Consider the following 25,208-nt stretch of genomic DNA (forward strand, 5'->3'; position numbering starts at 1 on the left):
AAATGTTTCTTTTTTATTATGCAGCTGACAGCCATCAACAAATGTGATCATTTCCTTATACAAAGAAGAAAAGAAAAAGAGGGTTGTGTATCACACGTGACTGTATTGTTAGCTTTTCAAACCTACTTAAGTTTTGAAAGTGAATGTTGTTAGGGCACTTTCAACACTTCTGAATCACCTCTTGTTCTCTTCTGTGTGTTTTAATGGTTCACGGATACTCTTTTCTTTTTTGTTGATTATCACTATCCCTCCACTCATTCCCCACAACCTTTCTCCCCAAATAAAAATCTTCCCTTGTAACAAATGTAATCAAGTAATATAAATTCAATGATTATCACTATTCCACTACTCACTCTCTATAACATTCTCCTCCCCCAAAATAAAAGGCTTCTCTTGTAACAAATAAATATATTCAGGCAATACAATCCAAAAACTGACTGTCTGAAAGTGTATGTCTCCTCTTGCATTTCTAGTCAATAATCTCTATGCTGAGAGGTGAGAAGCATACATCATCATCATCATCATCATCACTTATCTAGAGCTATGATATTTCTTTGAAAATAGTTGTCCTTCACAGACATTTTTCTATATGATACTATAGTCATTATATAAATTGTTCTCCTGTTTCTTCTCACCTCACTTGGTATGAATTGACACTGGCCCATCTCTCTTGTGTAATTTCTTATGGTAGAATCATATTACATTATATTCATATGCCAAAATGTATTCAGTCATTGCCTAATTAATGGATACTTATGTTGTTTCCAGTGTTTTGTTATAACATAAGGTGTTGCTTGAAATATTTTTTGTACTTATGAATCCTTTCCCTCTTTCTTTGATCTTTTTAGAATATATGCCTTGGAGTGGTATCCCTGGATCTAAGAGGATACAAAGTTTAGTGACTTTTGAGGTATAGATCTAAATTGCTTTCCAGAATAGTGGATCAATTCACATCTCTCTAAATAGCATATTAATGTGCTTATGTTTCTGTAGATCATTTCCTTTATTTCATCTTTGCCAATCTGATGAGTATGATGGAACCCCAAAGATGTTTTAATTTGCATTTGTCTTATCATTAGTGATTTAGAGGATTTTTTCGTCTGACTGCTGATAGCTAGCTTTCATTCTTTGAGAATTGATTGTTACTATCCTTTGACCACTTACCTGGTTCTTATTTTTATATATTTGTATCAGTTCCCTTTAGAAAACATCCTTTGAACCTTTTTCAGAGAAATTTGTTGCAAAAATTTTCCCAGTTAACTGTTTCCCTTATAATTTTAATTGCATTGATTTTGATAGTTAAAAAACCTTTTGGGTCTATATACTCAAAATTGTCTATTTTATCTCCTGTAGTGCTCTTTGTCCCTTGTTTGGTCAATAACTTTTCAGAAGGTAAAGTTTGGTAAAAAGAAGTAGCTATATAGAATAACACAGATTTTAAAAAGATACTCACGAGATAGAAATTATGACAGGTAACAAGGAATAACAAAAATATATCACAATAACTTAAGAATGGCAGGAAAGTTTAAATCTAGAATAAGCTGAAGCTAGCAAAGAAAGCTTAGGACAGAAAAAGGAGAGCTTTTTTTTTTTCTTTATTAAGAGCTAGATAATAATTTAAAAAGAGAGAAAGAGAAAAGATAGCAACCCTACTTGATGTAAATGGAACAGTGATAATACATAATAGAAAGAAGAACTACTCAGAGTAAAGATTTTGCTTTTTTTTTTTTTTCACCAAGGAGAGTGACTACAAAGTATTAGTTGACAAGGAATTTAAAATGCAGATAAATGGGGAAGTAGTAAGAGAGTATCTAGGGCAGCTAGGTGGTACAATGGATAAAGCCACAGGCCCGGGATGGGAAAAATCTGAGTTCAAATCCAGTCTCAGACATTTACTAGCTGTGTGACTCCAAGTCACCTAAATCTTGGTTTGCCTCAGTTTCCTCTTCTGCAAAATTGAGATAATAATAGCACCTACATCTCAGGATTATTGTGAGGATCAAATGAGATGATAATTGTAAAGCTCTTAGCTCAGTGCCTGGCACATAGTAAGTGCTATACAAATGTGTCCTCATGATCATTATTATTATTACCTAGCTGGTCTTCATTAATTCAAGTCAACAGGCCAAGATGAACTGAATCCCAGGATACTGAGGGAGCTTGTGGGTATATATGAACCACTCTCTGTGACCCTTAAAAGATTATGGAGAACAGGAGAAGAATCACAGGACAATGGACCAGAAAATATTATCCCAACATTTAAAAAAGAATGGGTGGAGATATTAGATCCTTCAAATGATGAACCAATGCCTCCTCCCACTGTATTGGAGCTTCATTCTGCAGATGCCTTGGTTGCCTCCAGTTCCTCAGGGCTTACACGTAACTAATCTGTCTTTTTAGTAAATTGTTTTGTTCCCTTATTGAATCAACCAGAAAAGTGTTTCAGTAGATAAAAGCATCAAGACCTAGAACCACTATTTTTAGTTAAACACTTCACTGAAGCCTTCTTTGTATCCTAGCCCTTTTGTGGCTACATCAACCGAACTGGAAGGGAGGGGAAATCATTTTCCTCCAATTTTTGGCAAAATTCTAAAATGCATCATCCTAAGCATCAAGAAAGGGAACCACAGATCATAAAGCACCAGCATGGGTTTATCAGGTCATGCCAGACTAACTTAATTTCTTTTTTTTTCAATAGGGTTACTAGACTGGTAGATCAAGAAACTTGCTATTGACACAGAACACTTAAATTTGAGACAGTTATTGAATAAGTGAAGACTAGAGATAGCATGGCGCATTGGAGACAAAACTGGTCTCAGAGACAGGAAAATCAATATTCAAGTCAGGTCTCTTGGCAGTATACCAGCACCGTTTCCTTAAGTCACTTAATGATTTCACTTTCAGTGTCCCAGGCACTCTAAGACTATAAATTTCAAAGAGGGTGCCAATCTGCATTAGGAGAGAAAGATCCTTACCAGGAGCTCCCGACATGGATGTAATTACAGGTCCTGCCTATATACATTTAAGTTCATCTGCTGCTGTCTTAAATATATACATCAGACAGATGGCTCTGGAGGAGAAGTGAGGCTGGTGATCTGCACAGCCCTCCCTCACTCAAAACAAAGTCAAGTGCAAGTCATGTCATCCTTTCTCTGATGGCATAGTCTTCTTCGGCAACGAAGGACAAACACAAATATATACATACATACATATGTATTATTCTTAGAGGTCTTAGACCTTAAAAATCCTTTGGAACTCTTTGAAAAACAAAATATGGTTTTCAAAAGTTTGTTTGGGATGATTTAGATATAGCCCTATCTGAAACCAAGCAGTAGCTTGGATGAATTCTCATGGTCCCTGATTCGATGGAAGCTTCTCTTTACATAAGGTCTCAGATGTAATAATCAGAATGGAATTAGAGCTTTTCAAGATCTAATGAGATAATGTATATAAAGTGCTTTGCAAACTTTAAAGCACAGTAAAAAATGTCAGCTATCATCATCACTACAGTATTATCGTGCTATCATTGTCTTGTTCTCATCTCTTTTTGGTGGGGTTTAGAAACACATTGTTCTCATTATTATTCTTTTATATTTAATGTTATGTGACTATTGAATAGGTAGAGAAAAGATGGCTTTTTGTAAATGAATGACAGTATCAGTATATAAGCTCAGCCCCTGTAGACTCACTAAAAGCATCTTCTGGGACCACTCCTTACCAAAAAGGATGACAGTAATGACATGTACTCCTCTTCTCACATAATTTCTTCTATTGGGTTCCTATGTTTTGAAAGCTTTTCTTTCCATGTGATTTGGAGATTGTGAGTATTAAGTAAAATGTTCTTACATTTTTATGGATCAATACAATTTGTGATGGCAAAGACCAGATGCTAAGTAATTATCATAAGTTCCTTCATTTCCATAAACAAATATGAATTTTTATCATTATGAAGATCTTTTATTAATTAACCTAATTTTATTATATACAGAAGTTTCAAAAATAATTTTTTTTACACATAGAATTTTTTTCCTGTATCCATGCTCTACCGGTCTTGAAAATGGGTATGCAAAGTTAAATTGTCTTTCTCTGCATACTTACTGGTAACTGAAAACATACTTGCTCATTAGTTTGCTTGGCAGTTTAATGGCACACATTCACAGACTCACTGATGGAGTTCTTTCTGGCATGCCGCCCTCCACCGTGTATCATCGATATTACACTCAACAATTCATTCATTCAGTCGACTCATTTAAGAGGTTAATCTCAGTTTTCAAGAAAAAGTTCACCTTCACAAAGGTCTAGTGGGCCTAAAGCTTTAGCCACGGATAGGAGGTCTTTGTGGAATGAAAATGATCAGCAGGAGCCAAAGACAACTTACTGAGCAGTGGTTCATTGCTGGAGAAAGAAATAATGCCAAGGCTTTGCCCCGAAGGCTCATGGTTTCCTATTTCAGAAGAACATAACTGAATCAGCTCTTTGTTTGGCACCTAGAAAGACAAGAGGAAAAATGAATAGTAAGTAAGCTTTGCAATTAAATGAAATCAAAACCTTGATGGAAGTATAATTGTGGGTGGGTGGATAGGGAAGCAGAAGGGAAGACTGGGGGTGGTTTGAGATTAACATAGAAAGGAGCATGAATATTAAATACATCAGATGACAATTACTTCAGGATTAAGACAGGAAGTAATGAGAGAATCATTTGATTATGATCCTACTAAGGTGAAATACTGTTTTAGAGAAAGAAACAGAAGGATTGAAAACTGTTCACAATGCTTGGGCATAAAGCACTACCATGCTTTCATCTATCTCTACTCTCTCATTGCCTCAAAAGGAGGGGACAGGGAACTGGAAGTTTCTCATCTTCCTCTCCTTTTGAGATCTGATCAGTCATTACCTGAGACCCCACCCCCATCCCACCTTCTCCTTTATACTTTTCCAAAAGACACTTCTATGTATTTTCTTGGATATCTTAGTACTTAGTACTAAGCGTCTGGAACATAGGCACATAGGTTTATTGGTTGATTAATTGATATTGATTTACTGATGACAGAATATGATATGCTCCCTGAAATATTAATTTACTTCTTTCTCCTCCTACCTTAAAAAAAACCACAAAACTATATTTTTTACTTCTTAAATTCTTTAGCCCACTGATGTTTTAATTTCTCATTTTCTTTCCGATAATGTGCAGGTTTTTTTGAAAGAAAATCAACAAATATATGCTTTTATCCCACATTCATGACCTTACTTGTCACAAGTAAACAAAAAAACCCAAATTTTTATTTTTTCATTGCAATTTGAAAGTATTTAACTTTCTGCTGTTTGGTCAATCTGTATGTTATAGTTTCCTTACCTCTGGATTTTTTTTTAAAGAAATGATTTTAATTCCCTTTTACTAAAGTTCATTTTTTTTTTTGCTTGGGTTCACCTTTTTTTCTGTGCCAACTGACTTTTGCTTCTAAGAATATCACAATCTTATATTTCTTTTGGTTTCTTATAAACTCAGAGCACTATTCTGAGTGTTTGGAAGGTTGGGAACTGAATATCTTGGAATGTTATTTTTTTTTCTTGCTGCCTTTGATGTTGTAGCTCTGGAATTTGGTTAGAATAGTTCTTGAAGAATTAAACTTCACATTTCTGTGTTCTGTGAATTTTCTCAATCTATTCTTTGCCATCTCCTTCCAATATTTCTGGGCAATTTTTCTGTATGACCCTTGAAGTATGGTTTTCAGATTATCCTTTTCCCAATTTCTTGCTGAAATATCTATGATTCTTAGTATCATTGTTTGCATCCTATCATCAAATTTAATATCTTTGGGTTTGGTTTTCTTTTAGCCATCATGTATTCTTTCAAACTTGGTGTTTAAAAATTTTTGTTCTATTATTTTTCTGCTTCCTTTACATTTTTACACTCCAAATCTTTCATTCTCTTCTTTAAAAGAATCTGCATGGAAATGGACTCTCCATTTTGTTCTAATCCACTAGCTTCTGATTAGACATAGATTTCTTTCTCAAGAATCTCAACTTCTTTTCTTATTCTTTGATATATTCACGTACACCCTTGATTGCTCTTCTGAACTATTCTGGAGTTTCTTAAATATTTTCCAATGCCAATTCAGGGGCCTTGCAGAACATGTCATACCTTTCACCTTCCTCAGGAGATTCTCACATAATTTTCCTTTCTTCATGGAGTGCTTATGAATTAAGATCACTCTTTTCTTCAAATGTTTGTTCATTTCTATTCCTTGGACAGATTCTTTTCTGTCTCTGTTAAGAATTGTGCAGCTTTTTTATGGTATCCTTGCTGCAAACACGCTTCTTACTGCCCACGCTTTCTCCCTTTTGAAAGCTAAGCATTGTGACCGCCCTCTCTCAACCTTTACTGCCTCTGTTCTGTTCTTTCAGACCACTAGGGTTGGACAAAGTCTGTATCCCTTAAAGGATCAGAGTGAACAATTGCTTCAGTGAGACTCTGAGAGGCTACTGGAGTTCAGCTTATTCTCTACCTTTACCACTTCTACCTTTCTGGGATGTATCCTCCTTGAAGCAGGTGCTCAGGGAAGCCTTTACCCTTACTCTTCTCTATTTCTCTCAATCTTTCTGTAGGCTTCTTCTCTCTCAATTCCTTTGCAGACTACCTTTCTCCAAACTTTGCTCTCTGTTTGTCTTGTCCTCTACTTTATTAAATAATTGTAAGCAATACTACATTTCTGATGCCTTCCTTCTTCCCCAGTCTTATTCCTCAGATTCCATACTCTTCCACAAATGCCTTTTTTCCTTCTTGAGTCATGGGATCTCAATGGTTCTGCCTTTGGTTGCTGAAAGAGACCACTAACCTTCAATATATTTGCTAGCCTAATTAATAAATTGATTATTAATTACTCAGAAACGCTATTTTTCAGGCTTTCCATTGTAAGAAAACTGGGACACTAATGGTGCTTAGTTGGTGCAACAGTTGGTGAAATTGTGAACTGATCCAACCATTCTGGAGAACAATTTGGAACAATCCTCAAGGGACTATAAAGCTGTGCATAGCCTTTGATCCACCAATACCACTGCTAGGTCTCTATCCCCAAGAGATTAAAAAAAAGGGGCGGGGGATGTACTTATGTGTACAAAAATATTTAAAGCAACTCTTTATGTGGTGACTAGGAATTGGAAATGAAGTGAATGACCATCAAATGGAGAATGGCTGAACAATCCGTATTATATGATTATAATGGAATATTATTGTGCTATAAAAAATTACAGGCAGGATGATTTCAGAGAAACCTGAAAAGACTTGCATGAACTGATGAAAAGTAAAGTGAGCGGAACCAGGAGAACATTGTAAACAGTAACAGCAATATTGTTTGATGAAGAACTATGAATGACTTAGCTATTTTCAGCAATACAATCATCCAAGACAATCCCAAAGGACTCATGATGAAGTATGCTATCTTCCTTCAGATAAAGAACTAGTGTTGTCTGAATATAGACTGAAACATGATTGGTTTTCATTTTCTTATTTTCCTTCATTTTTTCATTCACTTCTTTCATTTCTTTAATTCTTTTCTTTTGTTTGAGTCTTCTCATACAAAATTATAAAAATAAGAATGTTTTACATGATTGCACATGTATAATCTATATTGGCTTGCTTACCACCTCAAGGAGAAGGAAGGGAGGGAAAGATAGAATTTAGAAGTCAAAACTTTAAAAAAACCAAATGTTAAAAAATTCTTTTAACATGTAATTAGGAAAAAATAAAATATTACTTAAAACAAAAGATAAGGACAAGAATCACATAGGATGAGAAGGCATTGTTGGTTTGTGACCTGCACTGGAGGAAGAGAGCACAGCCATCTGAGAACTCACATATCCGCCAAAAAAACCAAAGTATGCATACATACTTACATTACTGCAGTTAACTACTGGAGAGTCTCTGATGTTTGTTGGACTTGAATCAGCAAGAGATGGAGAAGAATGTAACCTTTAAAAAGGAATATATAAAGACATTTGTTCTCAGATGACTTTCAAGTGACTTGAAGCCCCAAACACCTGAGAGACCCTTACTTATCTTGAAGGCTTGACTAGGACTATTTGATTTGGGGGGGGGGGGGGGGCGGGGGTGAGAGAGGAGGAGGAGACCTAGGCTTCTCATCCTAGGGGTCAGGAGTAAGGACAGATCAGGAGAGACCCTTCAAGATTGTAATTCACTGGCATGTTTTTAGGGGGTCATCTGCATACTCACTTCTCTGAGAAGCTTGCTTCTTTTTCTTTGATCTATTTTTCCTACAGTTTCACTTTTATTGATTTTTTTTCCCCTTTCAATTGGGTTGGGTTGGGACAGGCCCACATGAGAATAAGGGTAGGTATAAGTATATGGAAACTTGGAAAAGCTCTGTTTGCTTGTTGAAGTTGTATGATATGTGCATAGCGGTATGTGTAAGCCCCAGACCCATCTCACAGGGGAAGTCTGGACCTCACAAGCGATTAACTTAAGGGAGTATCTTAGAACTATGCCTAATGATTCCACGAGACATCAGTGCCTCCTTCCAAAAATTACCTTGTATTTACTTATAAGTGTCCACGTTGTTCTCCTCCCTCCCATTCCCAGAAGGTAAACTCCCTAAAGTCAGGGGCTGTTCCATTTTTTAGCCTTTTTATTTCCAGTGTCTAACAGAATTCTTGGGCAGCTAAGTTGCACAGTGGATAGAGCACTGGACTTGGAAGCAGGAAGAAACTCATCTTCCTGAGTTCAAATGTGACCTCAGACACTTACTAGCTGTGTGACCCTGGACAAGTACCTTAATGTCTATTTGTTTCAGTTTCCTCATCTGTAAAGTTGGGATAATAAAAGCACCTACCTCCCAGGGTTGTTGTGAGGATCAGATAAGGTATTATAAAGTGCTTACCACAAGCGCCTGGCAAATATTAAGCACTATATAAATGTTAGCTGTCTCTAGAAAATAGGCTAGCTTACTTAAATGAGGCAAGAGAAGCTTGTGCTCATGCACAGTCTTTTCTTCAAGGATCTGGGAGCAGAGGCACATGTGAATTACAAATATTTGCAGAAGGCCTGGGAGAGAAGAGACTGAGAACGGAATTTCCTAACTCAAGAGATGGTGACAGCAAAGATATCAAGAGATTTCCTGTAGAAGCACATGGCAGAAACATACAAGTGCTTACTCATGTGATCCAAAAGGGTAGCTCTTAGGAAATGTTCGTGTCCATCTTCTGAGAGGAGGGATGATTTTAAAAGCATAAAGTGGTGAGATCTCTACAACCAGCCTCGTAGTAAGAGAGGGAGATTTCCTGGCAGTACTAGGGGCAGCTGGATGGTGCAGTGGATGAGTGCCCAGCCTGAAGTCATGAAGACTCATTTTCATGAGTCCAAATCTAGCTTCAGACACTTACTAGCTGTGTGACACTAGGCAAGTCATTTAACCCTGTTTGCCTCCCGTTTCTTCATCTGTAAAATGAACAGGAGAAGAAAATAGCAAACCACTTCATTATTCTTGCCAAGAAAACCCCAAATGGGGTCACAAAGAATCAAAAATGACTGGAAAAAATGACTGAACAACAACTAGTTTTTTGACTGCCTCATTGGTAACCCCAAGTATGAGAGTTCTTAAGTTTGAGAGTTTGAGGAATGACCCTTTCACAGAAAGAAAGAAACAAAGAAACAAAGAAAGAAGCAAAAAAAAACCCCAAAGAAACAAAGAAAGAAAAACAAAGAAAGAAAGAAGTCAATTTCCCAAGTGGTTCTTAGGGTTGAAGGACTAAAGACATGTCATGGGAAGGGAGCAAAGAGGGTTAGAGATCCAGACCTTGCCTTCTCCCACCATCACAGTAAAGGCTGATGAAAGATTGTTTCTTCAGTAGCCCTAAAGTACCTTTGCTTTTTGGTGGCCTTCTGGAGCACAGATTTTTACTGTGCTGTGAAGGACTGTGTATAAATTATATATGAGAGAGAGAGAATTTCACTGAAATGTCAAAGTGTTGACTTCTTATGAGATACCTGAGTAATTTATATGCTTTGGCATCTTTTGAAGGGTTATAGTGAGTCCTTTTTGTCTTCTACATTTTCTATAGGATAAAATAAAGACTGTCCTCCCCATATACATTGCTCTCCTGAGTACCCTTATAACAGGTAGGGACTATGATAGTCATCATTTGGGCAAAGCTAGATATGTGTTAAACCATGAACTTATTAGGGCAGCTAGGTGGTGCAGTAGATAGAGGTCCTTGAACTAAGGTCATGGCTGTGTGAGTGAAGAGCTAGAGACATAGTGTGACATGTTGTGGAAATAGAATTGATAAGGCTAGGTAAATGAATGGAAATGAGAATTGAGAGCTAGTAAAGAGCTGAGGATGACCCCAAGGCTGTGAACCTCTGTAACTGGAATGGTAGTAACTGTCTCCTTGCTTCAAGTCTCTCCCTAGTCTAGTCCATCTTCCCACTCAGCTATCAAATTCATTTTCCTGAAACACAGATCTGAGCATGTCACCCACTTAAAACCTTACTGAATAAACCCCAGTGGCTCCCTATTACTTCCAAGATCAAACACCAAAGTTTCCTTTTGGCATTCAAAGCTCTTCACAATGCAGCCCCTCCCCCCTTTCTAAACCCCACTCGTCTTTCCTCCTCCTTATTCTTCAATCCAGAGATACGGGTGGTTTTGCTGTTCCTCAAACAATAAGTTCCATCTCCAGACTGGTCGTTTTTCACCAATGGTCTTTCAGGCATAGAATGTTCCTCCTCTTCATCATCTCTGGACTTCCTCCACGTCCCAGCTAAAATCCCATGTTGTGTGAGAAGTCTTTTCTCTTCCCTTTTAATGCTAGTGCCTTCCCTCTGGTCATTAATTTCAATTTACCTTGTGTAGGCATAGCTCTTTTGGGTTTTTTTCATGTTTATCTCCCTCATTAGACTGTGAGCTCCTTGACAGCAATGACGATTTTTAAATTTTCTTTGTATCCCCATACCTAGGTCTTAATACGGTGCCTGGCACATGGCAGCTCCTTGATAAGTGCTTATTGGCTTACTTAACAATGCCCTGGACACAAAGGAAATAAGAGTTTTGGGGGAAAGAAAATAAGTTCAGTTTTATATCAAATTTGAGATGCTTATGGAATATCTAATTTGTAATGTTCAATACTCAATGACTAATGGGAAACTGGATTTTAGATAAGAAAATCGGGCTGTCTATATAGATCTGTCAGTTTTATACGTATTTATGTTAATTGAACCCACGGGATCTGATGAGATCATTAGTAAAGAGGATATAGAAAGAAAAGAGAAGAGGGCCTAAGGCAGAGCCTTGAGGTGGACCTTCTTTTCAAGGGTAGGATGTAAATGATTATCCCGCATAAGAGACTGAGGAGTGACCGACCAGACATATACAGGAAGAAAAGTCACAAGAGAATGGTCAGTAATGTCCAGTGTAGCACAGGGATTGAGAAAGAAGGACACACACTGAGAAAAGGCCATTGGAAGTGGTAATTAAGATATCATTTGGTAACTCTGGAGAGAACAGTTTCTGTTGACTCTTTTGGAAGCCAGATTGAAGGGGTTGGGAAGTAAGGGAGAGAAAAGGAAATAAAAATAATTAGGGTACAAAGAGTTTCTTCTAGGAGTTTGGCTATGAAAGGGAGAAGAGCTAGCATGATAGTTTGAGGGTATGGCAAGGTTAAATAAAAGGCTGTTTTGAGGGGTAGGGGAAACCTGGACGTGTTTGTAGGTCACAGGGAAAGAGCCAGTAGACAGTGAAAACATACGAATTACATTTTAGTCATTTTTGTTCTACGCTTTTGAATCCAAAAATTGTTCTCTTTGACAGAGGACACTGAAGTTCTTCTTTATCTGTTATCTCTTAGCATCATTTCATCTGCCTCGAGGAGGTGTCTTTAATCATCTTCTTGCCATAAATGTGTCAAAACCAAACAAGTCCTGATGCCCTTTCTGCTATCTTTTGCCTTATTCCTCAGTTTCAGGTTTTTTTCTCCAGCTGATGATTTATTGTCATGAATGCAACTATATAAAAACATAAGTTATGAAAAACACGGTCACAATGTTGCCAATCTGGGCCCCTCGCTCACCTACAGGAGGGAGCTGGGGCTTGGAGGTGGAGGACAGAGGACTGGAGAAGGGGCTGTAGGGTGCCCTCAAACCATCAAGCTGGCCCCCTTGGTCCCCAGGGTGGCGGCTCCCTGGGGTGGGGTGGGCTGACCAAGGCAGGAAGCCTGGATCCCAGTGAGGTCGGCTGGGGCAGGGGCCCACAGGATTGGCCTACAGGGCCAGCTCAGTGCATCCAGTAGTTGGTGGAGTTCATACAACTGGCCTTTGAAGTCCAGGTCAATGGCAAAGTCAAAGTCTCAATTGTTCTTGGCATTGGGCCACATACCAATGGTGCCAAAGATCTCCTCACCCACTTTCACTGCAAGGTAACCCTCCATGCAGAAGACAATTTGCTTCCAGTGTGTGTAAGGGGCCTCAGTCTCAGTTCTTTCTAAGCCTTACCACTCCTGACATTATTCTCACAGGACTGCGCCATTTGAAATCTTTCCTCATCACAGGTCCTTGCTTCCATCTACTGAACAGGCCTTTTAGAAATGCAAATTAATTATGACATCCCTGTGCATCCGTACTGGTCTCTTTTGACATTTTCTTTTCTTCTTCCTTGGAACTGTTTCACTTTGTGTCTTCAGAATTTGGTTTTGGGGAGAGTCCCATCCCTCCTGAACTGACTTTCCCTGTAGAACTTTAGTCTATGGAATCTTACCAATCCTTTCCCTAAACCCTTTGAAATCTGCCTTCTTGAATCCAGGATGAATGTCAAGATATGTCTGGTATTTCCTCTCAATTTTTATCACAAATTCTGCCAAAAACCAAACAGCTGATAATTTCTTAACTGGATATAATGACAGTTTCATCCTTCCATGAGGATAGGAGCCAATAAGGAAGGTTTCTTCTTGATCTGATTCTCACCAACAAGGATATTCTGGTTGCTAAGCTGAGGATCATGAAAACCTGTGGGAAGGTGACCACTTCACCCATTAAGCCATCTTCCGACCTCCTCACAAGTCAGGATTCCCCACCTTGCCTCTTTACATCCTTTTTTTTTTTCTTTTTATACTAAAGACTTTATGTTGTTTTTTTTTTATTTATAAGGAAAACATTCTCGTCAATAACCTAGACAATAGAAGGGTACTCTGAAATCCCCTTTCATTTTGCTTTTCTTCTAGAGGGAGACCAGCCTGCACTTTGGACATGGACAATAGTCACTTAGTTGTGGCAGAAACACAAATATCACACACTCTAGCAACAATTCATTTTATCCATCTTACTAGAGTACATAATAGCAGAATATTTATTGTCACAAGGATCACAAGAATAGGCAGAAAGATAAGCAACCGTAACATAAAAGTATCTGTTTTAGTCTACTAATGGCTAAATACTTCCAGCATCAATAACTTGTAAGGGTACTGCCCTACTACAATAGAATTTTCAGCAAAGGATTTTAATACTCCTCCCCACAAAGAAGTAAGCAATATTCCAAACGTTCACTGTAATATTTGATTCCCTGGTTCAGGCTCCAGTTCTTCAAAATGACAAAAAGAACATGGAAACTTAAACATTGTTCTATGCCTTGAAGCCCTTTAGAAACAATAACTAGTTCTCATCACATATACAAGAAACAGCTGAGGAATTACTCTGGAGGGAGAAATAACAGAAGAAAAGAAGCTAAGAGTAACAGAAATAGTCAAGGAAAGTGTTCAGTTCACAGTCTGCTTTCCAGATAGTTCACACTGAGCAACGTAATGGTTGGATGCTCTCCCCTACTGATTCATATTTTGAATTCCTTACCAATACACATTAGCTTCAGTTTTAAGATCAATACTACTCCTGCTTCAAACCATCCTGCCCATAGGTATCAGATTATTTTTCCTAAAACATGGCTTTTGCCATGTCATTCCCCCAAAGAGAAATCTACAGGGGTATGAAGCAACCAAGAACAGTAGAAAGAGACTTGGTTTTGGAATCAGAAGACCTGGCTTTGGATCACATTGCCTTTTGGGGCCTCAGTTTCCTCACCTATAAAATAAGGGGAATGGACTAACTGATCTCTAAGGTTTCTTCCAGCTTTAACAGTTTATGAATCTAGTAGTTTCCTACAGTCTGTAAGATAAAGTCCAAATCTGTTAGCTTGGAATTCAAGGCCCACTATATTTTGATTTTACCTTATTTAATCCAGACTCATCTCCTCCAACTTGTTCATTTTACTGCATTTGGTTGAGCTAATTCACAGTCCCCTCATCTCATGCCCAGGAATTCCCTTTGCTGAAAGTCTTGCCCCACCTTCTTTCTAATTATCCAAAGCCTGTCTGTCCTGCCAGATCTAGTTCAGCTTTACTTTCCTTCATGAAACCTTCCCTGACTACCTTGATTTCTCCCCCTTCTCTGACTTCCTGGAGGAAATTTCTGAGCTGGGGGAACTTTAGGGATGACCAGATCCAAACCCTGCCATTTGCAGTTGAGAAAACAAAGATTTAGAGAAGTGAATGTCTTGTCTAAAGTCACACAGATGGTTAATGTCACACAGACTAGACTCCAGGTTTTCTAGTTCTCATTTCCCTTACACCATGAAGTATAGCCCTTCACAGCAAGATGCTGGATAAGGACTAAACCAAGTAGAGCGACAAGATGCAAAGGAGCAGGCCCCTGACACTTTTCTCAAAAGTCAATAAATAGAAAGGCTGATGAAAGAGGAAAGGACCCTCTAGAAAATTACACAAGAAAATAATAAATAACTGATAAAATTTAAAATGAGCAGAGTGCTGAAATATACTACACATGATTAAATGCTCCAAAGGCTAAGCAATGTTACAAAAGTCCTATATCCCCAATGAGACTGCAAGAAGGGATTGTTTTGTCATAAGAATATGGGATCACAGATGTAGAGTTGTAAGAAACATCAGAAGATATCTAGTCTACCTCCCTCATTCTACGGATAAGGCCTAGAAAGGCAACTTGTTGAGGGTCATACAATTAGTGTTGTATTGGTTCCGCATTTCTCTAAGTAGCCAACATAATTCTAAGTCTTCAACTGGCAATAAATAAACATTCATTAACATAAATAGAATATAGGTGATAAAAATAACATCAACACATATAGTACTTTAAGATTTGCAGTTTTTAATATACATTTTTCCATTCAATCCTTAGAATAAGTGATACGGTAACTATTATTCCCATTGTACAGATGCAGAGACTGAGGATGAGAGAGGCAAAGTGGCTTTCCCAGGACCAACACAACAAATAAAGTGTTTCTGACTCCACACTTCATTTTCTGTCTACCACACCAAGCTTCCTCCAGATCAGAGTCACACGTCAGGAAGCCTACTACACATGCACATACTTGGATTTTGTATTCATGTAGAATTACCTCTGTAAGTTGAGAACTTCATTTTCAATCGCTGTTCCGATACTACCAGCACCAAGGACTGTTCCTATAGACATTCCAGGCACACTAATATAAGACTGTCGGGAAGCATCTAAAGCCACAGAAAACACAAAAACATGTGAAATGGTAAAAAGATTCCAGTTCCAAGCATATCATCTTTATTATTCTCAGCTTAGTTTTTTCTATTCAGATAGAATTCCCCTAGAATTCTTTAAAATTGTAATTCGCCCCAGTTATATCACACTTCAATATTTCTTTTTATTATTATTATCATTAAATTATTTTGTTTTCATACTTCAGTATTTTAAAAGAATAAACAGGGATTGATTATCTAAGGACTAAATAACAGCAGCATCACTTGGCATCTTTTCCTACTTGACAAGTGGCACCGGTGAATGTAGAGTGAATCCAGTTATTTCAATACTTCAAAGAACTCAGGAGAATAGAGGACTAGTTTGACTTAATTCATGAATGAGTTAATTTATATATGATATATGATCATCACCGTAGCTAACATTTACATAGCATTTGCTACGTGCCAGACAATGTGTTAAGTACTTTACAGATATTGCTTCAATTGATTCCCACAACAACCAGGGGAAGTAGAGGTCATTATCATCCCCATTTTTACAGATGGGGAAACTAAGGCAAATAGAGTTCTTTTTTTTAGGTGACTTGCCCTGGGATCACATAGCTAATAAGTGTCAAAGGCTGGATTTGAATTCAGGTCTTTCTGACTCCAGGCTCAGTACTCTATCTACTACACCACCTAAGGCAAAGTGTCATATCCAGACAACCAGCATAAGGTACGCAAGAGGTAACAGCCACACTGCTTGTAATCATCAAGGAGTAAGGTAGAGGTGTGCTAGAGTCAGCTTGAATGGACTCAGGAGAGGCAACTATCAAACTTTCAGTGTCAGCATTCACATAGGCAAACACTACAAATTAGAATTTGGTTCATCGTTTTGTTGATTGTCAAGACTTAAGAACGTGATGGCAAAACATTATGGTGATTCAGGTTAAACTTAAAAGTGTGTCATGTGTCCTTTCCCCCCCTGGAGATCTGGTTAAACATTTGTTAGCACACTCCTGAGTAAGGGAGCTGGGCATTAAAAACAAGGAAGGGAGATAGTAAATTTGGTCAGAGTGGGGAAACTGAGGTTCTGGGATGCTGGAGTCAATAGAAAGGAGCAAAAGTTGAGACAAGAGCAAAACACCCATCCGAAAAGGAAACAAGACCAGCAAAAGTGAACACATCAGTGCTTGACTGTTTGCTGTGCTCAGTGTTCTCCAGAAAAGCTTCACATCTGCATGTGTGAGGAGTGGTAGCACTAGTTTCTCTTTCTTAAAGGGGGTAATGTGACAGGACTGTCATAAGATCATAGATTCAGAACTGGAAAGCACCTTGTAGGTCATCCAGCCCAAGCCCTTCATTTTATGAGTGAGAAAATGGGGGACCAGAGAAATGAGTTCACTATCATAGTTGTCAGACCTGGAAGTCTAACCCAGGGACCTTCACAGAGAACTTTGAAGAGATCACAAAAAATATTGTCTCCTAACACAACTTCTGGCTGATGTATGATCGCTTTGGCAAGTCATTTACTTCAGTGCCAGAAGGCACATAGGTTGTCCATATTTCCACTGGATATTCCAATTGACCACATGGTCATTTCATTCTAGCATGCCATAAACTAGATTCATTGGGAGCCAAAACTCCGAGAATCTTACTGTCTTTGAGTTTTTCCTTCCTGGGTCCCTATCTCCCCATAAATGCAAGATTGCCTTTCCTTAGGCTACCTTTTAGTGATTCCCCTAAGGTCAAGGACTAAAATCTTAGGGATATGACAACATGCCTTCTGTATCTTCTAAAACAAACCAACCTTGTGGTCACAACTGAACCCAAGAGGATCCTGATATATGCACAGAGTAGGTAAGATTAATGAAAAATGTGAAAAATAGTGAAAAACATTCCCAATGTGAATATTTCAGTAAAATGCTACTACTGCCTTCCTCTTACCAAATTATCTTATACTTACATATTCATATAGGAACATAATTGTCTCTCTTGATAGACTATAAACTTACTCAGGTCAGGGACTTCTACATTTTTTCTTTGTATCCCCAACCCCTATTAAAAATTGAGTGCCCTCAATTTTTTTCTTCAAACCAGACAGACAAAAGGAAATCCAAGTAAAGAATTTTCTCTGTTAACACAGATGGGCTGAGAATTGCCTGGGTCACTGAGAGGTTTAAGTGACTTGCCCAAGGTCACACAGCTAGTATGATGTAAGGAACAGAATATAAACTAGGGTCTTCCTGATGCTGAAGCTGACTCTCCAACCATTATAGCATACTGCCTCTCCACCTGGCACATAGGAAACTCTTGCTAAATGCCTGCTAATTGATAGAACATAGACTCCTTGGGGGTATGGACTGTTTTGTTCTTGTCTTTAAATTCCAGTCCCCTAGCACAGTACCTAACTTATATTAAGTGCTTAATGAATGTTTGTTAATGGATTGATTGATATGGAAATAGTTTATATTATGGAATTACCATTCTCCTTTCCCATTACTCCTTGGGTAGCATTGCTAGTATCTAGAAATCTTGCCTCCAGGCAAAATATTGGGTTCTTTCTCTTCTTTAATATGGAGTTTGGGTCCCCATTCTTCAGTATATAATATTCCAAACTCTAACTCCAGACTAATCTTGAAAGCAGACTGTCACAGTGGATCAGGCCCAGAGGATTCAGAGATAAGAAGATCCAAGTACAGGTCCTGCCTCTGAGACACACTGGTTGTGTGATCCTGCACAAGTCCCCTGACAATTCAGTAAACTATCCATTGCAGAGAAGTTGCTGATCTGCCTTCCTAGAAGGGGTTTCCTCACTCTACCTATGAAACCATAGGCCCAAACCAAACAACAAACCCAGACTCCCTAATCTTACCTTCTGATGACTGTGAGCTGCAAGTAAGCCGTGATGCTCCTCTGGATTCTCTACATCCTCTAAAATTAAAAAATGCTAAACATTTAGGGAAATTTTTGATAAACAATATAAAAAATTTATTGATTTGATAAACAGTATAAAATTTGATTTGATACACAATATAAAAATAATTTATTAAGTACCTACCATGTACAAGGCTTTGTTCTAGATCCTAGGGAATTAAATTTATATGCAACTATTTTGTATAACCATTTTTGTATTTGGTTAGTTAAAAAACACGTTTTTAAAATTATCTTTTAAAATTAATAAGCATTTTCTTTCCCCCTTTCCCACTGAAAAAAATCCCTTATAGAAAACACATATTGTGTGTGTATGTATATGCATATATATATTCACACATACATACATGTTTGACTATTTATATCTGTGTCTGTATCTATATGTTGTTGTTCAGTTGTTTCAATATGCCTGACTCTTAGTGACTATTTGGAGTTTTCTTGGCAAAGATAATAGAGTGGTTTGCCAATTGCTTCTCTAGCCCTTTTTATAGATGAGGAAACTGAGGCAGACAGGGTTAATTAAGTGACTTGCCCAGGGTCATACAACTGGTAAGGGTATAAGGCGAGATTTGAACTCAGGAAGAAGTGTCTTCCTGACTCCAGGCCTGGCACTTGATCCACTGGGCCACTTAGCTGCCCCCTATTTTTATATATCTACATCCATATCTTTTCACTCACACATAATGAGGCAAAGTGCATCCTGGGTCATCTCCAGTCATCCTGATGAATATCTGGTCACTGGATTCAGATGGCTCTGGAGGAGAAGTGAGGCTGGTGACCTGCACAGCCCTCCCTCACTCAAAACAAAGTCAAGTGCAAGTCATGTCATCATTTCTCTGATGGCATGGTCTTCTTCGGCAATGAAGGACAAACACAAAGTAAATTGCCATATTGAACCACGTAAGTTTTGAGCTAAGTAGTATATAACATTTTTGAGTGACTATGTCATCCTATTACACAATATAACCCTGGATCAACACAGATCATTCCATGCCCTGATACTTAATTTTATATTTGCCCTAAACTATGACATCTTTAAGAAGACAAGAGATATGTAGGTGACAGGAGACTGACAGTAGGTATTAAATTTTTGACTTTTTTTAACCACTTATTCTAGATAAAGAAAAGGACCACTATTTTAGAAATCCTATTGCAATTTCAAAGACACATGTATAGAATCAAAAAGTCTATAGGATAAAAAAGTATAAGTAAGGAAGTGAGGATATAAGCTTTTAGATAATAAATTACTGTACATGGATTAAAGTAAAGCTGAAATAAAGCATTCACATGCTCTGTTAATGGTTGGGGAGTGCTGGAAACAGAAGTCTGGAGAGTGAGACAGAAGTGCCATAAGAATCTTACAAAGTACAAGCAACAACAGTCATAATAATAGCATTTATGTATAGCTTTAAGATTTGAGAAGCATTTCACATATATTATCTCCTCATAACAATATATTGGTCCTCATAACAACTCCAAGAGATAGGTACTATCATTTTTCCTACTTTAGAGATGAGGAAACTGGGGTAAACAGAGGTTAATTAAGTGACTTGTCTAAGATCACACAGCTAGGAAGTGTCTGAGCCCAGATTTCAATGACTGGATTGTAAGTTCTTTGAGGCTGACTTTCTTTTAGCTTTTATACACACATACATGTATACATATATATATGTGTGTATACATACATGTGCATATACATATATGCATGTGTGTATACATGTATGTGTGTAATATGTATGTATGTGTTATTTATATATAATACACACACACACACACACACACACATATATATATCCCCAGTGATTAGTAAATGCTTGGGACATGTGAAGAGCTTAATAAATTTTTCTCACTTTGCCAACTGACCTGTTGTTACAATGGAAGACCAATCAGTGCTGCTGATCAGCTGGGTTGGAGAAAGGAGCAAGAGCAGCTGCTGTACTGGGAAAGGGACCCATGCTTCTCTGCCCCAGACCCTACTAGACCACAAATGACTGATGTACTTAAAGTGCTGAGCAAAAAAAATGTTGGGTGTTTTCTGAAACTGGGTCCATTATTCTGCCAGGGCAGAAAATGAAATGAGAATGTAAAGGCCTAATATAAGACCTTTACTGCAGCAAGACAGCATGGTCAAGGTGACCTAGGGCCAGCAGGTGCCTCCCTGACAAGCGCATCTTTATGCCCTGCTGGTATAACTGCTGCTTAGGAAAGGCAGCTAGAAAGCTAGGTTTCCCAGGTCCACATACATAACTCATCATAATTCTAGTACCTCCCCTCTGTTAATATTTCCTATGTATCCTGTGCATAGCATGCTTTGTATGTATTTGTTCATGTATTGTCTCCCTCATTAGATTGTAAGCTCCTTGAAGGTAGGAACTGTCTTTTGCCTCTCTTTCTAGCACTCAGCACAGTGCCTGGCACATAGCAGGAGTTAATAAATATTTGATGATTGATTGATATCCATGTTGGTAGGATTCTCAGGGATCCTGGCACATAGAATGCCAATGAGACACTAATCAGTGATGATCAGGCTCAGGGTTGGTGACTTCCCCAGTGCGTGTCTGGGGCAGGAATAAGACAACCTGGCACTACTTTGGTGCTGCTCCATAACAAAGTTCTTGAATAGATGGTTTGTCACTTTGACTGGCAAGTGGTAAAAACTAGGAGCCTGTATGGTTTAACTTAGATCAAGACAAACCTAATTTCCTTCTTTGAAGGGATTATTATAGTCTGTTACATCAGGGAAATTCTGTAGACATATTATGTCTACATTTCAATAGGATATTTCCTAATCTATTGTAATATCTATTTGGCTAAAATGGAGAAGTGTAATAGGCTGGCTGCTGTAATGCTATGGTGAATGTGTAATTGATTAAAGAGCTTTCTCCAAAGAATATTGATTAATGGATCAGAGGGAGTCTTGGTCCCATTCTGTCCAAAATTTTTATCAAAGATTTGGATGATGATCAAGAAAACTTGCTTATTAAATGACATAGAACTGGACAAAGTTTATAAGTTGAATGATAAAGTCAGAACCACAAAAGATCTGGCTATATTGATGTGATGAACTGAAATTAATCAGATGAAAAGTAATTGGGATTAACATAAAGTGTTACACTGAATTAAAAAAAATAAATTGAACAAGCAGAGGTTGAGGAGACATAGCAATGACAGTTGATATGAAAAAGATTTAGTGATATTGGTTGACTGTAAGCTCAAGATGAATTCAGAATGTGTTATGGCTGCCAAAAAAGCTAAAACTTGGGCTCATCAATAATTCCCAGTCAAAGGTAGGGAACAGGATTACTGTATTATATATTGATCAGACCACCCCTAGAGCACTGTTTTTGGTTCTGGGCACCATATTTTAAGAGAAACACTGACAAACTAGAGCACATCCAAAGAGGAGACAATGGATTTGAAAGACAGTGTGAAACAATGGCAGCAAGGTGGCACAGTAGATAAAAATATAGGATTTGGAGTTAGGAAGACCTGAGTTTAAATCTGTGTGACCCTGGCTAAGCAAGTCACTTAACCTCTTTGTGCCTCAGTTTCCACATCCATTAAATAGTGATAATAATAGTACCTGCATCACAGGATTATTGTGAAACTCAAATGAGATGAGATAGGTTAAGTCTGTTACAAGCTTTAAAACTATTAGTCTAGCTATTAATTCTGTCACAGGAGGAAACATTAAAGGAAACTAGGGCTTTGAATAGATTACGGTACTAAGACAATTATTTTTAAAATTACTTACAGAACTAATGTGTTGATGGATACAATGTATTCCAGTTCTTTGGTCCAAGGGTTTATGAAACTAAACCACTGGCTTTTTAAAGTTATAAATGAGCCATCTTTTGCTTTGAACTTGTAGGAATCAGTAAAGATTTTCTCCTTACTCTGTAGGACTAAACAGAAAAGAAAAAATTCAGAATATTGTAATATTCTTAAAGTAATAGGTCATTTACTGTTACAAAATTAATTTCATTCATATTCTTTCAAGTTTATGAACTTAGAGGTTCTGTGTAAATTAGAACTCAGCATTATTTGAGAGAAGGGAAAGAACAAATAGAGTGAGAAGGCAGGGAAAAGAAAAATTCAGGGGAAGATTTTACAGAGAAAAATCCCATTAGGTGCATACCTGCTTTGTGTTTGTTGGTTAGATTACTGTGATCATCTTGATGGAAGTATTCATAACAAGAAGTTCCCAAAAGTTCTTGTGGAAGATAGCCTAAAATTGCTGTTGCCCTTTTGAAATAGAAAAAATAAAATTCAGAGCTGGTGAATACACAACTTCCTGGTATACTGTACATTCCTTCTAAATAATAGTCTACATAGGAGGTGTTAAATTCCCTCCCCCCCTCCCCGGCACCGTGCACATGGCCCACAAAATTCCCAAGTGCAGATGAAGCAGATTAAAATGTAACTGGGAAATGTTTAACAAAATAAATAGAAATATAATTCAACATGGATAATGCTAATTTGAGGTTTTCTAAGTCAATAAGTGGTGGCTAGGGATCTGTTTTTATTTGTATTTGACATCACTGATTTCTTCTACTTTTACGTTATTATTACTGAGACAGCTAGATGTCATAATAGAAAGTTTGGTCTAGAGTCAGGAGAAGCTAAATTCAAATATAGCCTCAGATACTTACTGGCTGTGTGGTCCTGAGCAAGTCACTTAACCACTTTGTCTGCCTTAGTTTCCTCAACTATAAAATAGGAATAATATTAGCACTTTCCTCTCAGGTTGTTGTAATGATTAAATGAGGTAATATTTGTAAAGCACTTAGCACAGTGCCTGGCACAGAGTCAGTGTTTAATAAATCCTTGTCCTCCTCTCCTTCCCCAGCCACTGATCAGAAGGTATACTAGGATAACATATGAGTAGTCGGCAAGGACCCTTCTGAGTTTCACAGGATGATAGGATCATAGATCTAGAGTTGGAAGAGACCTCACAGGCCATCTGGCTCAACCCCCTAATTTCATAGGTGAGGGAATTTGAGGCCTAAGAAAGTTAAGTGACTTGCCCAAGGTCACACAGGCAGTAAGCATGTTCTTTACATGTACTCTCTGGGCTCTTCAGACTCTCAGATTCCATGCGGGAGTGTTATAGCACAACTGGAAATTTCAAGGTAGGATGTAGATCTTCTTGTGTCCCAACCTAATCAAAGACACAGTGATTATTATTTCCAGGTCAATGCAAGTGTTACTGCAGGCTGCCTCTCCATCTCATGTCATTGACTGAGATATGCTCTAGTGATCGTGCTTAAGTTAGATGTTTGCTGACATAGCAATACCCTCATTTTAGGTATTTCCTTGACAAATTAAATCAATCCACATGGGCTACTGAACAACCTATTATTCTTGTAATCTTCATCATCATGTGCAATTCTTATTGTTATTGCATTGGTTACCGTTGATCCACATAGACAAACTTTCCATTCGTGGCAAAGCGGGTAACAAATTCTGTTGGCTTGACTTTAATTTCCCCACTGCTCTGTGGGACAACATACGGATGTAATCTTCCAATGGCCACAAGGCAGTTAAAGTGACTGCTGGTTTTCTGGCTCTCATTCTCTTCTTCCAGTCCCACTACACTCAGAGGCCAACTCCTCAAATAACCCATGCAGTGAACAGTACAGAACTTCCTGTGATCTAATTTAAAAGAAGGGAAGGGGAAAGGAGAGGGGAGGGGAGGAGAGGAGAGGAGAGGAGAGGGAAGGGGAAAGGAAAGGAAAGGAAAGGAAAAGAAAGGAAAGGAAAGGAAAGGAAAGGAAAGGAAAGGAAAGGAAAGGAAAGGAAAGGAAAGGAAAGGAAAGGAAAGGAAAGGAAAGGAAAGGAAAGGAAAGGAAAGGAAAGGAAAGGAAAGGAAAGGAAAGAGGAGAGGAGGGGAGGGGAGGGAAGGGAAGGGAAGGAAGAAAGGAAGGAATGAGGCAAGGAGGAAGGAAAGAAGAAGGATACAAGGAAGAAGAGAGGGAGGGAAGGGAAGGACAAGAAGAAAAGAGAGAAGGAAAGACAGAGAAAAAATGAAAATGAATTGACATCATTAGGTATAAATTCTGAAACTTTTTTTCAGTCATAGCAGTAATAATTGTTCTTTGAAACTATGAATAAATCAGAAAATGGCAGATGAGCTGACCCTGTTTTGAAAGAATTGTGTTCTTTTCTGCTTTGTTGTCTTGATAACTGAAGCAATTCTGTCTCACTTTCTGGAAATTTAGTTATGCTTTCCACATGAAAAGTAGAGGAAGCCTGCCTATATTAGCTATAATATATTAATAATATATTATTATTTCAATTTATATTAACCTAATTCTGGTTCCATAGCTAATTCAGTTTTTAAAAAGAAGGTCATTAATATGTATTGCAAAGAGTTTTACAATATACCCCCATCCTATTAACTGCATATTAAATCATTTTTCATTAATTTCTCAGGTTTAGTTTGGGTTTTTTTTTTTGGAGGGACAAAGTTTTCGAATATATTATTTGCATATTCCAAAGACATCACAGAACTAATTAATAGTGACAAGGTATAGTTAAAGTGGAGGAGGAAAAGAGATTTCTTTTCAGTGGCCTGACAATACAGCCAGACTTTTAATCCTTTCATCTGACTTTGTCAAATCCTCAGCAGGGAGACCCAGGATTGGGTTAAATATTTTACAGAACTTCTAGATTCATATTAACAAGAATAAAGTTGCAGTCAAAGTAAAAAATGCTTGAGCCTTCAAAACACACTGAACTCTAATTGCTAGTGCCTA

At 37.8% G+C, this 25,208-nt stretch overlaps 1 protein-coding gene across 2 annotated transcripts in view; it reads right to left on the reverse strand.

The window, feature by feature from the left end:
• The window catches only part of BMAL2 (basic helix-loop-helix ARNT like 2), a 79,241-nt gene that overhangs the window by 4,187 nt on the left and 49,846 nt on the right, over positions 1 to 25,208 (reverse strand). For both annotated transcript variants that reach the window (XM_072653435.1, XM_072653434.1), the window contains exons 9-15: positions 23,865 to 24,105; positions 22,589 to 22,695; positions 22,205 to 22,355; positions 18,392 to 18,450; positions 15,429 to 15,537; positions 7,894 to 7,969; positions 4,379 to 4,487 (exon numbers count right to left, since the gene is read on the reverse strand). In XM_072653435.1, the coding sequence (XP_072509536.1) occupies positions 4,379 to 4,487; positions 7,894 to 7,969; positions 15,429 to 15,537; positions 18,392 to 18,450; positions 22,205 to 22,355; positions 22,589 to 22,695; positions 23,865 to 24,105 (852 nt within the window). The remainder of the gene's footprint in view (positions 1 to 4,378; positions 4,488 to 7,893; positions 7,970 to 15,428; positions 15,538 to 18,391; positions 18,451 to 22,204; positions 22,356 to 22,588; positions 22,696 to 23,864; positions 24,106 to 25,208) is intronic.

The sequence above is a fragment of the Notamacropus eugenii genome, chromosome 3 (assembly GCF_028372415.1).
Source record: "Notamacropus eugenii isolate mMacEug1 chromosome 3, mMacEug1.pri_v2, whole genome shotgun sequence".
NCBI classification, from domain to species: Eukaryota; Metazoa; Chordata; class Mammalia; order Diprotodontia; family Macropodidae; genus Notamacropus; species Notamacropus eugenii.